Source organism: Capsicum annuum, chromosome 9 (assembly GCF_002878395.1).
Source record: "Capsicum annuum cultivar UCD-10X-F1 chromosome 9, UCD10Xv1.1, whole genome shotgun sequence".
Classification (NCBI taxonomy): domain Eukaryota; kingdom Viridiplantae; phylum Streptophyta; class Magnoliopsida; order Solanales; family Solanaceae; genus Capsicum; species Capsicum annuum.
This window is the reverse complement of record NC_061119.1, coordinates 215,399,856-215,418,671: the sequence shown is the minus strand read 5'-3', so window position 1 is coordinate 215,418,671 and position 18,816 is coordinate 215,399,856. Positions and strand designations below refer to the sequence as shown.

General features: G+C 35.3%; 2 protein-coding genes across 2 annotated transcripts; both read right to left on the bottom strand.

Moving 5' to 3' along the window:
* Positions 1–389: 389 nt before the first annotated feature.
* On the bottom strand, positions 390–1,886 carry LOC107841117 (G-type lectin S-receptor-like serine/threonine-protein kinase LECRK2). The gene is made up of 2 exons (XM_016685120.2): positions 1,419–1,886; positions 390–1,370 (listed from the first exon to the last, which is right to left on the bottom strand). Exons 1-2 carry the CDS (start codon positions 1,884–1,886, stop codon positions 390–392), a joined length of 1,449 nt encoding a protein of 482 aa, XP_016540606.2.
* A 96-nt stretch (positions 1,887–1,982) lies between these two features.
* Positions 1,983–2,798, bottom strand: LOC124887203 (G-type lectin S-receptor-like serine/threonine-protein kinase LECRK2). The gene has a single exon (XM_047396400.1). It carries the CDS (start codon positions 2,796–2,798, stop codon positions 1,983–1,985), a length of 816 nt encoding a protein of 271 aa, XP_047252356.1.
* Positions 2,799–18,816: the final 16,018 nt, after the last annotated feature.

Sequence of the window (18,816 nt, the reverse complement as noted above, 5' to 3'; positions counted from 1 at the left end):
GGAATATATTGGATATGTTGTTTTGAAGTTTTAAGGTTGTGTAATTTTCTTTGATCTTGGAGTCTGAAGGTTGTTGGAATTTGAAGTGCCGCTATTCTAACAAGGTAATGCCGTTCTATTCTAGGAGGAAATAATCCAATAAATCGGATACTATGAGGGGATTAACTATCTCAAGGACACAGTGAATTCTGTGGACTCGAAAAAAGAATTTTGCTTATGTAATGTACCGTTCATACTTATTCTTTGTATCGAACACAGTGGATAACATTTTCATATTTTCTTTTCAATGATTAAACTGAACTGGTAATTGAAATAGTACATTTCAAGAAACACAATGCAGAGAACATACAGATACCGATTTGCTTAATAAGGGGAAAAACATGATTGATCTAAACAGAACAGATAAAGGAAAATGGGTCTGGAGGGATTGAGACTTCAACAGAACCTTCAAGTGTTAGCATGACTTTCTTCATGCTAGGCCTCAATGCTGGATTTTCTTGAATGCACCAAATAGCAACCATCAACAACTTCTTGAACATCTCGATATCTTCTACAGCCTCTTCATCATCACCCGCGAGTAAATGCAACTCCTTTCTCCTGTAGCAATCACAAGCCCACTCCGCGAGTATCATTTCATTCTCATTCGCCACATCTTGCTTGTAACTTTTTCTGCAGCAAATCAGCTCTAAAAGCAAGATTCCAAAGCTGTACACGTCCACTTTGACGGTTATAGGCATATTCCTGAACCACTCTGGGGCTACATACCCTCTTGTCCCACGTATCTTAGTGGTTGTTCGAGTCTGATCTTTCCTCAAAAGCTTGGCTATTCCGTAATCTGCTATTTTTGCTGTCAAACCTTCATCTAAAAGCACATTTTGGGGCATGATATCACAATGTATAATTTGGGTGCTACACTCTTCATGCAAATAGCAAAGCCCTTTAGCGGTGTCTATCGCAACTTGTACCCTCTGCGACCAACTAAGCCTAGAATCTTTGAATAGCAAGTCTGCTAATGAGCCAGTTTCCATGTGTTCATACACCAAAAGCCGGTGTTGGCCTTCATTACAGAACCCGAGGAGTTGGACCAAGTTCTTGTGATTAGTCCTTCTGATTGAATTTACTTCAGCTAGGAATCCTTGTTCTCCTTCTGTTACCGTCTTGTGTAGTTTCATGACAGCAACTATTTTCCCATCGTCATCGTTAAGAACCGCTTTGTAACCTGTTGAGAAGGCACCGGTTCCTAACTGTTCCTCGAATCCGTTTGTAGCTTCTTCTAGCTCATTGTAGCTAAAACTTCTTATGTTCACTCCTGGAACAGCTTGATATGCTGAAAGCTTCTTTGGATATTTCCCTTTAAACTTAAAAACATACTAAAGGGCCAACAATATCAAGACGAAAACCAAACTACCCAATAATACAGAAACAGAAATGATTAGACTAGATTGATTTTTTCTCTTTTCACCAGCTTGAGACCGAGGCGTAGCAGTAGTAGTTGTTGTTGTTGTTGTTGGTCCTACTATGGAGTTGTCTTTCGTTATTTTCAAAAGCGTTTTTGATACTTCTGTTGGATCTGTTCTCCCGTTTAAAAGCGGATTCCTTTTCTTCCAACATTCTTTTCTTGGATGGTGAACAGCAGCAACGCAATAACAATCACTCAAACAATTCTGTTTGCACCAATCCTCAGTAACATCTCCGTAATACTCATAATCACTACCAATCCAGTTAGTGTGGAGCATTTCGTGCATTGTGAAAACCTCAACACCGCGAGATTCATCCTTACAAACTTGCTCAGGGAAATTGCGGCTGCAGCTGCCTAATTTGTCCTTCGGATCATTTAATATATACTTGATTGGACAATCACATCTTGGCCTTCGGTCAGTTCCCATCGAGCAAAGGCTGTTGAAACCACATGCAACCCCTTGTCTCTCTAGATGTTGCGGGAGAAGTAAACAGATGTTATCCGGAATGCTATGCAAACTAGATCACACCATCGGCCTCCCACTAGAAGATCTTTTTGGATAGGCATAGTGTCTAAAAACTCCATCAGATTCAAGAATCGCTCGCTGATAAAACTGGCTTGATGTTGAGTTCGTCTCATTGGAAGAAGATATCAATGTCAGCAGAGTTCCATTCGCTGCGTGAAGATAAATGCCTGATTGATTGAAGCTCACCTGGTTACCACTGCCACCAGTCGTGGTTGACCAATATACAATCGGGTACTTGATTGTATAAAGTGCCAGATCTCCATCCAGGAACAACTCAAATCTTCCACTCGATGCATTCGTTCTAGAGAAGCTCGAGACAAACCTGGATCTTTGATTAAGTACTTGTCCAGGCAAAATTGTATCAGTTGGCTCATCAAAACTCTGCCATAGAATGCCTGAACTACTGGTTGCTAACACAAAGTTACCGGTGTCGAGCATGGCTCCATAGACCGGTCCAGCACTAGCCGTATCACGTGCCCATATTTCCTGACCATTTGGATCAGTTAGCACTAGTCTTCCATCTATAGAAAGCTCAACTTTGGATCCCTCCGAAGCGATGTTATTTCTATTGGCTGACCAAACTATCGTCTTTCCTTCAAGTTTGTTGAACCAAATGGCTAGTAAAAATCCTGATGATCCATTTCGAATTCTTTGAAAGCCAAATGCAAAATCTCCAGATGGGGATGGCCAAAATTTAGTAACATCACTTGTAGTGAGTGTTGAACCCAAACTAACATTTTTGTAAGATTGAGCAATTGTTGAAAGTGGAAACACTAAAAAAATTGCAAGTAGAAACATACAATGGAAAGCCATGCAAGAAAAAGAGGCAAAGTTTCTTGAAAATCAGAATGGATACATGGAATTATATACACCTATAAGTTATAAATAGAGTAAAGCATCTAGTAGCCTGAATTATGACCAAATTTGCTACGACTCACTTCAACTTTACGAGTGTTCTATTACTATCCTGAACTAAATTTTAGCATATATTTGTCAACTTTTTAGCTGACGTGACACCTTTTTCCAACCTTTTTAGATGACATGACACATTTGATGTGGGCCCCATTTTATGTAATAAAGGTGTCACGTCAGCAGAGAAGGGTGAAAAACATACTGTTAAGGCATATGGAGTTTTGATGATAGACATGTGAATGAAACATGTTGTGAAAGCTGGTCCATTCAAGTGTACAAAGAAAAGCTGCAGGTAAGACTGTTGCTAAGATGATATTGCGCATAGACAGGAGTGGATAAGCAAGAATATTCAGGAACCTTCTCAAACACTTATCACTATAGTAAAGCGGAGGAAAAATGCAATACTCAGAAGTTGAGTTGATCTAGAAGTCCAACAATGAGAAGAGTTCTGCAAGGATAAAGGATAAAGCAAAAGAGTCCTATTCAACCAGGGGAGGAGAAACGGCTACAACAAGGAGTGAAGTTACTTGATAGAGTTGAAAGAAGAAATGATACAAGAATGACAACAGAAGGCACAAAACACACTCCAAATCAGTCCACAATCTTAAGGATCCGAGGATCAAGATGGAGACCACTCTCGGATTCGCTATCAACAAGAAGAATACAAGATACAATGTGTATTTTAACACCAAAACAGCAACAAGAACAAGAACAAGATTAACACAACATGATAAAAAGGAAGACACAAGATTCGGATTTAACAATAACAACAAGAACACAAGATTACAACACAAACAATAAACAAGATTACAAGAAGGTAAAAGGATAGATAGAAAGACCACATGAAGGTATAATCTTAAGAATCCAAGAATGGACAATCTTGGTCCCTTAACACTATACACAACAATAAATCTATCTCTTAAAAAGATACAAAATTGGAATCCACCTCTCAAGCATCAATGTTTCCAAGCAAATAACAACTAAAGAGAATCCACCCTATTGTTGTATCCTAGTTTTATTTTTTCCTCCAAAGAGAAGAGATGACTTGTGTTTTCCAATGTCTTAAGACTTACAACATCATCAATAAACTAAGTCTAAAAGCCCTCCAATGTTCTATTTATACTAGGTTACAAATAAAATACAAAAAGACCAAAAGACCCCTTAGAGACTTAGGTGCCCATCAAGTGTAATATGTTGTCTGATTTTTAGTACACTTAGGCTCCCTTTTGCACTTCAATTGCACACACCAAGTCTCGAACCCAAAATGAACTCCCATAAGTACATATCCATGATTATTCCTGTATCATCCTCTCCATCTTGAGAGGAATTTGCCCATAAATTCACGGCTTCACCTCGTTCAATCGGCCACTTAAAAATAAACCACTCAAAACAGCCCGCAAAATATTAACACAAGTCTTGTCCAACATCTTCATTTTGAATCTCGGCTTCCTCTCCATCTTGAGCCTTGTCTTCAATCTCATCCGAAATAAGTCTCCTACCATCATTCAAGCGTCGTCGTAGACTCCATATCCATCATGTTCCTTTCTACTATTCTCCTCTACATGGAGATGTCGGCTTTGGTAAAGTGGAGTTTCGGTTGAGAGGATTGATTTGGTAAAGTGGAGCTTCAGTTGTGGAGCTTGGACGGGAGAGATTTGGCTTCCAATCCTTTTTGTTGGACTTGATCGAATGGAGGAGGGATTGACCTATGTAGGCCTCGGGTTGGAGGAAATTTGGTGGATTGGCTTATGTCTACATCATTTGGTGGTGGTCTTGGAGGATTGATTACTTGAGGTAAAGTTTCGTAATTAGAATCATGAGAATTTCTTCAACTCTCCACTCGATCCAACCTCTCAAGTATAGTATACATATCCAAGCCCAATTTGTCAAGACCCGCATTCGCCTTAGCTATTTCTCGGGCAATAGCATCAAGGTGGGCCAAAATGGTATCCATTGTGGAAAAGAAGTTACCTACAAAATAGAATATACGTTAGTTATACAAAACATCCTCACCCTCTCTTTTATTTTGGGTCTCTCGGATCCCTCACACACTCAATCTCACAAGTATTGAAAGCTTGGTTGTACTCCGAGAGGTGTTGAGAGGTGAATCCAATGTTGAAAACTAATCCAAAGAGTAAGGAAAAAAACACAAGGACGTTACAATGACTCAAAGGATTAAGACACATAAATGAAAGTTAATACGAAGAACGGTTTCAAAACTAACTTACAATCTAGTACTAGCTCATACGTTAGTAATGGAATCAACAAACGAAACTAAAGAGACAACATAATGAAACTAAAAGATCAAAATTTGAGCTTAAAATTTTGTCGTGTTAACAGTAAAACGTGATATGACAGCCACGTATTGGTTTGGTTTTATCAAGTTGTTAATTTCAAAAGTTCAAGTCCTGGTCAATTTTCAATTTGGGACCTTTGGTGGAACTTGTTCAATGAAGGGAAATACAAACTAGTCTTTGGAACTTCTTTTCAATTCACAATTAAAGACTCAAATGTCTTTGACTAGACTTGTACTACCCTTAAAACATGGATTGTTGAATCATGGAAAGTTGTTGGAAAGTGGTTGAGATGTGATTGACTAGTTGATGAGTGATGGTAAGTCTTTCAAGACTAACAAAGCTTTACCTTTTTCCCTTCACCTTTACAGATCTAAGGTTCACTTTATTTTGAAAAGCTGTGAAGGTTGTGAAGAACTTCATGAACAACATCAACAATCACCAAGAACAACCAACAACAATCTCCAAGAACACCAACCATTTTCACACGGCCAACTTCCAATTTTCACAATACAATATCTTCAACACTTGTCCAAGACAACTACAGCTTTAACAAGATGGTTCTTAGGACACCAATGAGCAAAAATACCACGTGGCCAAGCTTAGAACAACAACAAAAAGAATGCCACAAGGCCAAAACAGTCCACCACAATAATGTTTCAACAACAATTCGGCCAAGTCTTATGTTCACAACAACAACATCAATTTTTAAAGCTCAAATCTAGATATAGACTCAACGTGTTAGTGAGGAACAAAACTAACACTTAGAGATAACAAATACAAGTAAAAACCTCGGACAAGACACAATAAGAACACACTTTTCGTCCAAGAACACAACACGGACAGATTGCTTTTTTTTCTGAAATTTTCAGTTTTGAACAGTTTTTCTATTTTTCCACTAACAAGCCCAAGATTGATCTTGTGGGAACAATATCAAGCCATTCTTTGATACCAAATGATACAAGAATGACAATGGAAGGCACAAAACACTTCAAATCAATCCACAATCTTAAGGATCCGAGGACCAAGATGGAGACCACTCTCGGATTCGCTATCAACAAGAAGAATACAAGATACAATGTGTATTTTAACACCAAAACAGCAACAAGAACAAGAACAAGATTAATACAAGATGACAAAAAAGAAGACACAAGATTCGGATTTAACAATAACAACAAGAACACAAGATTACAACACAAATAATAAACAAGATTACAAGAAGGTAAAAGGATAGATAGATAAACCATATGAAGGTATAATCTTAAGAACCCAAGAATGAACAATATTGGACCCTTAACACTACACACAACAATAAACCTATCTCGTACAAAGACACAAGATCAGAATCCACCTCTCAAGCATCAATGTTTCCAAGCAAACAACAACAAAAGAGAATCCACCCTATTGTTGTATCCTAGTTTTATTTTTTCCTCCAAAGAGAAGAGATGACTTGTGTTTTCCAATGTCTTAAGACTTACAACATCATCAATAAACTAAGTCTAAAACCATACAATGCTCTATATATACTAGGTTACAAATAAAATACAAAAAGACCAAAATCCCCCTTAGAGACTTAGGTGCCCATCAAGTGTAATATGTTGTCTGATTTTTAGTGCACTTAGGTTCCCTTTTGCATTTCAATTGCACACACCAAGTCTCGAACCCAAAATGCACTCCCATAAGTCCATATCCGTGATTATTCCTATATCAAGAAAGAAGCATAAATTAACTAGGACTCTATCACAGGTGTATTAAAAGTGTGAATATATACAACAAAGCACGATCAAGTAATTTACTAAATACACTGTAAAATAAATCAACAATCAGCAAAACAGTTCTCATACTTGAATAAGAACTTGGTTCCTTACTCAAGTCATAGACTGTGTATAGTAGGTAGGTTCTTTGAGTTGTAATGAGTCATTGTTCTAGTCTCAGTGATCTATAAACTGAGTTAGGAGTTGTGTCTTCAAGTTAGGAAACTCAAAGACTTGGGAATACTTATCTTGGGAAGATTTGTGTTTTTATAGTAAAACCCTGCATGAAATGATGACAAGGCTTACCACCTTGACAAATGAGTTGGATTCCCAGGGAAAGATTATCTCTAAGGAGGAACAAGTTAAAAAAGTACTAAGGGTGTTGCCTAGATCAAAATGGAATATTAAGGTAACTGCAATCAGGGAGGAAAATAAAGAGCTTAAAGGTATGACCCTGGATGAACTAGTAGGGAACTTAAGGACTTATGAAATGGAAATTGATGGAACCAATGAACAAGCTGCTTCTGAGAAAATTTTAGCATTGAAAGCTTCTGATAGTGATGAGGATTTTGAACTTGATAAGGAGCAAGTTTCCTTCATAACCAAAAACTTCAGCAAATTCATTAAAAAGAAGAAGGGAACAGGTATTAAGAAATGTTCAAATGACAATCTAAATGGATGCCACAAATGTGGCAAAACTGATCATCAGATCAGAGACTGTCCAGTCTGGGAAATAGAATGGACGAAGAAAAGGACTGAAAAAGAATTAAAGGAAAAAATGAAGGAGGAGCATGCCATGATATCAGCCTGTAGATCTAATTCAGATGAAGATGAAGTTGATGAAATTGCATTCATGGATTTTGGAGATTCAGATGTAGATGAAGAAGATAGAGATTCTGAGGTAAGCATACTTTAACTCAAATAAAAACTTTAATTATTTTCAAAACCAAAACTTATTTCCTTAATGAGTGCATTTATTGATGATTTCCAAGAGTTATCCTCTGATATGGATGAATTGTTTAACAGTCTTGCAAGTCTCAAATTTAATCTCACTGATCTAAAGGCTTGCTCAGATACAATTGACACAGAAAAATGCACTATAAAGAAATAGGTTACAGAACTTGAGATGTCAAACAATAATCTTAAGTCTAAAGTTCTCAAACTAACTCTTTCTAAAAATGGGAAAAAGGCCATGAGTAAAGAATAAGAAAATGTTAAACTTGAGTTGGTTAGATGCAAAGAAGAGTGCTATGATTTAACTGAAAAAATGAATAAGTTGAGTCATGAAGTTTCTAAACTAAAACTGAATAAGTTGAGTCATGAATAAGTTTAGCTGCAAATAGGTGGACAAACTCCTGTAGAATTGTTCACATTTTGAGTGAAAGAAATTTCAATGAAAAGGCAGGATTGGGATTCCGCAGAAGTTTTGGTAATCTTAAGGATTCATGTTATATCTATGGAAACCTTGGACATCCCACCACTGAATGTACAGTGGCTACAAAAAGCAGATCAAACAGTCTAAACCTAGCTAACAGATCTTCTCAGACCAAAAAGAACAATACCAGTTCTGGTTAGAGAAATAGGTTGAACTATATGCTGCCTGCATAGACTAGAAGGAACTTAATTCATCCTTTTACTCATAAAATAGGACCCAAGCTTGTTTGGATTCCTAAGCCTAACCATTGATTTCTTGTGCAGGAGAAGGTGAAAGAAAGCAAAAGGCACTGGTACTTAGACAGTGTTTGCTCAAGAAACATGACTGGTGATAAGAAAATGTTCCTTTCACTCTCCTAAATAGATGGAGGAGGAGTTTTTTTTGGTGATGAAAAAAAGGAAATCATTACTGGAGTTGGAAGGATTGAATCAACTGAGTCAAAAGCATTGGAAAAAGTCTATCTTGTAGAAGGACTAAAGCATAACCTTTTGAGAATCTCTCAACTGTGTGACAAAGGGAATAAATTTATTTTCACTGTTGCAGGTGTTAAAGTTAAAAGAATGGATACTAAAGAGATTGTTCTCACTGCAAGGAGATAAATAAATGTATACAAAGTTGACATTATGGAATACCAGGACCTGATCTGACTTTTCTGAGTGCTATAAAAAATGATCCCCTTCTTTGGCACAGAAGACTTGGTCATGCAAGTTTGAAACAGCAGAACATACTTTCATCCAAAGACATGGTATTAGGATTACCCAAGACCAAGTTTAAAGAAGAAAAGTTATGTAGTGCATGTGTAAAGAGGAAGCAGGTAAGATCTTATTTTAAGTCAAAGAACCATGCTAGCACTACCAAGTGTCTGGACCTGGTTCATATAGGCTTATGTGGACCCATGAGACTTCAAAACAGATATGGAAAAAGGTATTTTTTTGTTATTGTTGATGATTATTCTAGATTCATATGGACTTTGTTTCTACCCTCTAAGAAAGATGCCTTTGATGTCTTTGAAATCTTCATTAAGAAAGTTAAAAAGAAACTGGGAACTTCTTTAGTTTTTATAAGGTCTGACCATGGTACAGAATTTGAGAATGCAAAGTTCTTAGGATTCTATTCAGCAAATGGTATAGATAACAATTTCTCATCTCCTAGAACACCACAACAAAATGGAGTGGTGGAAAGAAAAAATAGAACCTTAAAAGATATGGCTAGAACAATGATGCTTGCAGCAAATGTTGCTAAAAACCTTTGGGCTGAGGCAATAAGTACTGCAACATATATCATAAATAGATTCATGATCAGACCAATGTTAGAGAAGACTCTCTATGAATTACTAAAAGGAATAAATCCTAACATTTTTTATTTTAGAACCTTTGGTTGGAAATGTTTCATACACAATAATGGAAAGAATAATTTGGGAAAATTTGATGCTAAAAGTGATGAGAGAATCTTCTTAGGGTATTCACTTCACAGTAAGGCTTATAGAGTTTTAAATAACAAAACTAACTGTGTTGAAGAAAGCATGCATGTAATCTTTAATGAATCCTGTGTTAAGACTAACCTACAGGAAGGAAGTGACACTAAGGAACAGGTTATACAACCCGGTTCATCAACTAGAGCTACCAAATATGGACACATTTTGATAGGGGGAACTGAAGCTGAGGGCACAGTGATAGGGGGAACTGAGACTTAACATACCCCAACTCCGAATATTAGTAGTAATCCTGGTAGCTTACTAGGCATGATTCCAAAAGGATATAAGTATTAAGGATCACACCCTATTGAGAATGTTCTTACTGATCTCACATCTGGGATCACCACAAGGTTTGGATTAAGAAGTATGTGTGCCTTCAAGGCATTCCTGTCAGAGATTGATTCAAAGAAGATAACTAAAGCATTGCTTGATGCTGATTGGATCATAGCCATGCAGTAAGAGTTGAATCAGTTTGAGAGAAGCAAAGTATGATACTTAGTTCCTCTCCCTAAAAATAGATCAATAATTGGGACTAAATAGGTGTATAGAAATAAAGTTGATTAGCATAGAACAGTTATAAGAAACAAGGCAAGATTGGTGGTCCAAGGATACAACCAAGAAGAAGGAATTGACTTTGATGAAACTTTTGCTCCTGTAGCAAGACTTGAAGCCATAAGATTACTTGTTGCTTTTGCTGCTTACATGGAGTATATCCTTTATCAGATGGATGTGAAGAGTGCATTCCTAAATGGCATTATTAAGGAGGAGGTGTATGTTAAACAACCTCCAGGATTTGAAAGCAGGAGTTTCCGAATCATGTGTACAAATTGGACAAAATTTTGTATGGGTTGAAACAAGCTCCAAGAGCTTGGTATGAGAGACTGTCAAAGTTTCTATTGGAACATGGACATACCAGAGGTAAAATTGACAATACCCTTTTCTTGAAAACTAATGGGAAGGATTTGTTAGTTGTACAGTTTTATGTGGCTGATATTATTTTTGGCTCAACAAATATGAGTATGACTCATGAGTTTCCAAACTCATGAGATGTGATTTGAGATGAGCATAATGGGAGATCTGAATTACTTCTTGGGCTTGCAAATAAAGCAGTCAGCTTCAGGGACAATGATTCACCAACAGAAGTATGCCAAAGGGTTTCTCAAAAGATTCTCCATGGAAGAGGAAAAAGTGATAAGTACTCCTATTCTACTTACACAAAGCTAAAATTGAATGAAATAGGTTCAGATGTAGAGAAAAAGATGTATAGAGTTATGATAGGGTCATTATTGTACCTCACAGCAAGCAGGCCTAACATTGTGTTCAGTGTAGGGCTATGTGCCAGATTTCAAGCAAAACCCAAAGAATCACATCTAAAATCTGTGAAGATAATCTTCAAATACTTGAAGGGAACCAGTGATCTTGGCTTATGGTACCCCAAAGGGAGTAACTTTAATCTGGTAGGTTACATAGATATTGATTATTCAGGATATCTGGTGGATAGGAAAATCACTATAGGAATGGCACACTTTCTTGGATCACGTTTCATTACCTGGTCCTCAAAGAAGCAAAATTCAGTTGCCTTGTCTACTGCTGAAGCTGAATATGTTGCTGCAGGTTCCTATTATGCTCAATTGCTATGGATTAAGCAATGAATCATGGACTTTGGTATAGATGTTGGTTGTCTTACTATTTTTTGCGATAATACAAGTGCAATTAACATAGCTAAAAATCCTGTTCAACATAAGAGAATCAAACATATTGATATTAGGCATCATTTTTTTAGAGATAACATTGAAAAAGGTCATATATCCATTATGTTTTGTTCTACTGAGGAACAGATTGCTGATATTTCACTAAGGCCTTGAGTAGAGAATACTTTGAAAAAAATAGGTTAGCCTTGGGGATGATTAAAATTGCAGAAGTCTCCCTCAATGCTGGACGAGAATAAGTTGATTTTACAAGTGATTATTGGTTAATTCAGTCTCATAAATTAAGTTGTGTATCCTAAGTCCAAGATTTTAGAGTATGTTGACTCATGTGTGTGTTGATTTTGCAGAAAACCTTGATTACAAAAGCAATTTTGTCTATTTTGTCATTCAAGTATGATTATTATTACATCAAAGTAGATTAAAGAGAAACAAGTTGCTTTCCTGATTCATTCTTGGTCCATTTAAACCGCCAAAATATAAAGAGTCCCTTCCCTTTCAAAAAGATGCCACATCCTTTCCCACCAGGACTGAAACACTCATCATTATGCCTCTACTAAATCAGTCCCTCACCCTTTCAACTTTCTCACCCTCCTCACACTCAAGAACACTTTCCTAGTTCAAAAATGGCATCACTCTCATCATCTTTATCCTCTTCTTCTTCTTTTTTATCCACTGACTCTGTTCCAAATCCCCTTACTGCACTTATCCTTCATCTAAACATCACCTTACCTCCCTTAATTCCTTCTTCAGTCTCCTAGAATTCATGGATTTCTCAGCCTTCAAAAATTTTCCAAACCCTTTTGCTCAAATTCCCTTACCTACTTCATCCTTATTGCGACCCTGTTTTTCTTCTCCTATCCTGCTTAGAATTATTGATGAGGATGATATTCCTAATGATAGAGACGTTCTTCCTATTGCAGACTTAATCCCAAGAAGGTCGAGATCTCACTTCAAGAAAAAACCTTTTGTCCATGTAGAAGACACTGCGCCTTTAAAACCCTCTCCAGTTTTCTCTAATCCTCAAACCCCACATACCCGAGGAAATAAGCAACGCGAAAATGCTACATTGGCTGAAGCTCTTAGATCCAACAAGGGGAAACGTGTAGTAATTTATGATCCCACTCCTTCTCCTGCGTCTTCTCCTGATCTTCTTCTTCCACCAATTAGGAAAAATAATACTGTCAGGGCAAAAGCTTCCAAATCTTCTGTCTCGAAAGACTTTCTCTAAAACTACTTCAAAGGTTTCCTCCTCTTCACCCCCCCTGCTGTCAAAGCTTTCCCATCCAGAGTTTCTTCCAGATCATCTACCCGTTTAAAGAAACAGGTTAACAAACCTGTTTCTTCTGACTCATTTGACTCTGACTTCCATCTGGACACCACTGCTGAAGTGGATCCCAATTTTGAGGTTCCTGCACCATCCTATCATTAAGATACTCTTTAGGCTCATCCTCTTCACTTTTAAAATAAAAAATTAGCTAGAGGGAGAGTAGTTAGTGGATCTAGGGTGTTGCTATGCAGTCTTTACTGGAAAATTAGAGTTTCAGGAATGGTCTTATCTCTTTTTACAGGGAAACCTTCAGTGAAGATTTGTTTGACCTGAAGTGTATGAGTTCTATACGAATGGGGTGGGCATTGGTGAGTTATTTTTTATTACAGCTAAAAAGGTTACACTAAACCTTTACATTGCTGATATTGTTAGGATTCTGCATAGTTCTTCTGGGGGTGGGGTCACTATGCCAAAGGCAGTTGCCCACCTCTTAATAATCTTGCCTCATCTCTTGACATATGTAGAAATTTCTCTGGAAATCCCTACTTGGTCAATCATAGAAGAGTGTTTAAGAGGGAGATATCTCCTCTTCACCAAATGTACTTTGATGTAGTGCATAAGATGATTCTTTCTAGAAAGGAAAGAAGGATTGCGGATAGCTTTCTCGATCTCACTCTCATGGAATTATTGGATACTGAAGTAAGCATTGATCTGCCTCGACTCATGCTAAAGAATATGCAAAGGGTTTTATTCAAGGAAGTAAATGGACATGCTCTACCGTATCAATTCTGGATCACCCCTATATTTGAGGACTTTGGTGTTTTTGTTCAAGTGTGATCTTCACAGACTACCAAGGATATCATAGGGCATGTGAACCACATGATGCTACCTATTTATATGAGGAGTACTGACAATCCAATGCAAAGATTGAGAAATTCACTGGCTGAAAAATAAGCCGAGGTGGAAGTTGCTTAGGCAGTTTTGGAGGCTGCTCATGAAGAAGAAAAAGGGATCCTCCATGCTCAAATTGCTTCCCTTAAATCCTTGTTGGAAAAAGAGAGAGCTGAAAATGCAAATGTTATTATGAAACTCACCTCTCTTATTCCCTTCTCTTCTTCTACTTAGCCTCTTGACTAGTATCTTAAGCCTATCTCCTTTTATTCCTTTACCTGATAGCTTGTTCTCTCTTAGTTTACTTTTTGGTATACGTAGTCATCTCTGCTAATGAATGAAATGGGCTTAGTTGTTTTACTATTTTCTGCTTCTATTTTCTCATATTGCATTTATGTTCTCTTATTTTGAATTTTGATTGTCTTTGTGATAGCCTCAATGGCCATGAATTATTAGACTCTTTTCACTTGTTGAGCCAACTTTTCGATGATGTCAAAAGGTGGAAGAGTAGGCTATGCAATACTTATAACTCAATTTGACTAACCTGTTTTATTTTGTGCTATTCTTTTATTCAAATTCCTTATTGAGTATACCAGGGGTCTGTGATGTTGTGCTGCTATATTTGTCATCATCGAAAAGGGATAATTTGTTAAGGCATGTGGAGTTTTGATAATAGACATGTGAATGAAACATGTTGTAAAAGCTGGTCCATTCAAGTGTACAAAGAAAAGCTACAGGCAAGACTGTTGATAAGATGATATTACGCATAGAAAGGAGTGGATAAGCAAGAATATTTAGGAACCTTCTCAAACACTTATCACTTTAGTAAAGTGGAAGAAAAATGCAATACTCAAAAGTTGAGTTTATCTAGAAATCCAACAATGAGAAGAGTTCTGCAAGGATAAAGGATATAGTAAAAGAGTCCTATTAAACCAGGGGAGGAGAAACGGCTATAACAAGGAGTGGAGTTACTTGATAGAGTTGAAAGAAGAAAGAAGCATAAATCAACTAGGACTCCATCATAGGTGTATTACAAGTGTGCATATATACAACAAAGCAAGATCAAGTAACTTACTCAATGCACTGAAAAGAAAACTAATAATCAACAAAACAGTTCTCATACTTGAAGAAGAACCTGGTTCCTTACTTAAGTCGTAGACTGTGTGTAGTAGGTAGGTTCTTTGAGTTGTAATGAGTTATTTTTCTAGTCTTAGTGATCTATAAACTGAGTTAGGAGTTGTGTCTTCAAGTTAGGGAACTCGAAGACTTGGGAACACTTATCTTGGGAAGATTTATGTTTTTGTAGTGATAGGAGTTAGAAGTTTTAATTCCTAGTTTACAATAAGTCTTGTAACTTTGTTGATTGTTGAGGCTCAAGTATTATAGTGAAGTTGGGGTTAAATCCTGTAGAGGTACAGGTCGTGGATTTTTAAACCTTTCTTGAGCTGGGTGTTTTCCACGTAAAAATACTGTGTTCAGCTTTTACTTTTGTGAACCACGTTTACTTACCGATTCCACTGATAGCCAATTAGCAGGGCTCGTACTCTAATACATACGCTAAAATCTAGTTTAGGGAGATAATAAAACCTTTGTGAAGTTGGAGTATGTCATAAAAAATTTGACCATATTTCAGGAGGTTACTATATGTTGTAAATATAATGTTTCTAAGTCATGGTCAACCACTAATGTCCTTGTTGGACCACATTTTCAAAAAGCAAATGTTGATTAGGTGAATGGGTACCATATTTTCTTGAAGTAAATGTTAAGGACATTTTGTGTCCAAACTTTCTTGACCTGCCCAAAAATGTTTTGCTACAAAATAAGTCGTTTTCTTGCTTGTTTTTGAGTTCTTTGTGTTTTGTAGCCTATTATATTCTTTCTTATATGGATTGCACTGTAGTCTTTTCATTATTTTTTTTTCAAAATAACAAAAAACTCTTTCTTTCGAGTTATTCACGAGGACAAAACAGGACACTAAATCAAACAGTGGCAAAAGGAAAACCGGTTCACATCTCCGTGTCCAAAGAATTTTTGTAGGGAATATACCATCCAAAGACAGAAATATATTTTCAAAGAAAAAGGGAGCAAATCATAAATAAGAAATTAGGGTGCAAAATCATTAAAAATAATAGAAGAGGGTGCAAATCATATGTCAAAAAAAAAAAAAACAACTCCTCAAATTTCCATCTCTGACACTATTTATATACCAAAAGACAAGGAAAGACTTTGACTTTGAATGCCTTTTGTCAGGAAAATTTTACAATGGAGAATCACAACCAGTGTAACCCTCCACTAATATTTTGACACATAAGTCGTAGACCCCTATATTTTTGATTTTATAATAAAAGTAATGAATAAAAGAGATTTATATAATTTATATGGGTCTTAATTGGTAAAGTAAATTTTGTTAAGTAAATATAAAAAATAAAAAAAGGAGAATTATATGGCTCTTGTATGAAAAACATAAACGGTAAAAATATAATTTTTTTTCTTTATGGTTTCATAAAAATCCATGCAAACTTTTGATCATTATTTGAGATAAAAATTATACCAAAATAAAATTTTAAAAAAGACATATTTTTGTATTTAGTACAATAGCATTTCTCATGGAATATCACAAATGAGATTTGAGAAAGATAGAGTGTATCCAGTCGGGGCGTGCTTCATCTTTTTTATTTTATTAATAATTTAATTATAAAATAATATATTATTTTTAATCCCAATTAATAATTTATAACAACATAAATTTTTGGGTTATAAAATACTATATTTTATCTCAATCCAAAATTCTTTTTATAATTTAATTATAAAATAATTTATAAAATATAGTATTTTATAACCCGAAAATTTGTGTTGTTATAAATTATTAATTGAGAGTAAAAATTATATATTTTTTATAATGAAATTATTCATAAAATAAAAAAGATGAAACACCCCCTCTAATAAAGTTTGCATATACTCTATTTTTCTCAAATCTCATTTGTGATATTTCATGGGAAATGTTATTGTTCTAAATACAAAAATGTCTTCTTTTTTTTTTTTTTAATTTTAAAAGGAAATCATAAATTTAAACAAATGAAATATCTATTAATAAAAATAGGATCAATACGTAACTTTGGTGTAATTTTTATCTCAAATAATGATCAAAAGTTTACGTGAACTTTTATGAAATCGTAAAAAAAATAATTATTTTTACCGTACACATTTTTTCATACAAAAGCCATATAATTTTTTTTAAGTTTTTATATTTATTTAATACAATTTATTTTACCAATTAAGACCCATATGAATTATACAAATATATTTTCTCTCTCTTACTCATTGCTTTCATTACAAAATTAAAAAGACGGGGGCCCACAACTTATGTGTCAAAAAATTAATGGAGGGTCACACAACTTTTGTTGGTTGTGACTCTCCCATTGTAAAATTTTCCTTTTCTCCGTATTTATTCTATATACATCTTTCTCAGTAATCCATTCATTTTCTACATAAATATGACTCTAAACTTGACATCAAATTATAACATTGACCTTAAACTTTAACAATGCACAAATAGGCCCTTTACCTATACAAAACCTGAACAAATAAACACTCCAATTTCGCAACTTACACACGTGTACCTCACTTGCGCCTATGTGGATTAGTCATCCACTCAAATGCTGCCACCAAATAAAAAAGATACAGTATTACTATGTGTTTTGCGGAAATTTTGACTTTTGAAGAGAGTCGCCACTTAATTTTGAGAAGGAATTAAGAAATCTTTAGAGAGTTACTTCAAACGATTCAAAACAGAAAAATCGTTTTAAGTTAGAGATTCTAGATAAGCAGTTCCTATTAACGTTTTAGAAAGGTGTTAGGCACCTAAAACGTCCGCTAACTTGCAGTTATCCGGACTGTTTGAAAATCGTCTTTTGATTAACTTTGAAAAGATTAATTTGTTGAAATAGTGATTTGATTTTTTCAAAAAAAAAAAAAAAAAACTTGTGCAAAATAGATTTAGGCGACTTAGTAGGGATTTTAACTAAGTCTAAACAAAACTAATAAACAAATAAACACATAAAATGGGAAGGGTGGAGAAAGTAAAAGATTTAGGCCATTAAGCCCAAATCAACGAGACTTGTCCTAGTCTAGTTGGGCTTCCAACCCATTTCACCTGTCGTAAACTATTTTTCGAGCTTTTGGATCGAGTCTTGCTTCACCTGTATTAAATACAACTTTGGCTTCTAGGCCGAAATGAATGAATAAATAAATGACTAAATGAATAAATAAAAAGAAGACAATAATAAAAATTGAGACTTTTCAAGTCTTTTAGTGACCTCATCAATGGGTTTTGACCCATTTTCCTTCTTTGTCTATCTTCTAGAACCCGCACGCCATGTAGTGGACCTTGGTTTTAAACTTCGAACTTGACTCGAAGAGGTGAGCATCATTTATCCATTATGAAATGCAAGAGGAGAGGAGTCCATTTGAACTCGAGATATTTTTTGCATACAAAGAAAATAAAGAAATTAATATATGTTCAAGGCATAAAAGTGACATATTTCAAAGTAAAAGAAACTATCAAGAACCAATTTTTGAATGACAAGAATAAGCACACTTGCACAAAAATGAGAGTCAACAAATAAAACATGCAAAGCAAAAGTTTCGCAATCATACTATGCATGAGTTAAAAATATCCAAATAATTTTATTTAGCCGCGAAAGTTCAAACTTTCTTATCATTTTGAAAAGACAACATGCGAACAAAGAAGAATAAACATCTTGGATAAAAAATAAAGCTAGCACTTCATATCTTATATGAGGGTTTTGAAATCCATTAAAATAATCAGTAAGTAAATGATAAATTCTTGACTTAACTAATTACTATTTTTACTAAGGCGCAACAAATAATAATAACTATTCGTCCAACATAAAATAAACAACTTTACATGCTAAAAAAAACATATCTACTAACAATAGTTTAAACAAGACATGAGAATTGTTTTTCAAGTAAAGATCTAAACTTTATCCCAAATAATCAAAGAATAAAGTAAAAAAAGAGAAACAATTAATATTATCTATTCTTTTCAACATAAAGGAAATAACTTTACATGCTA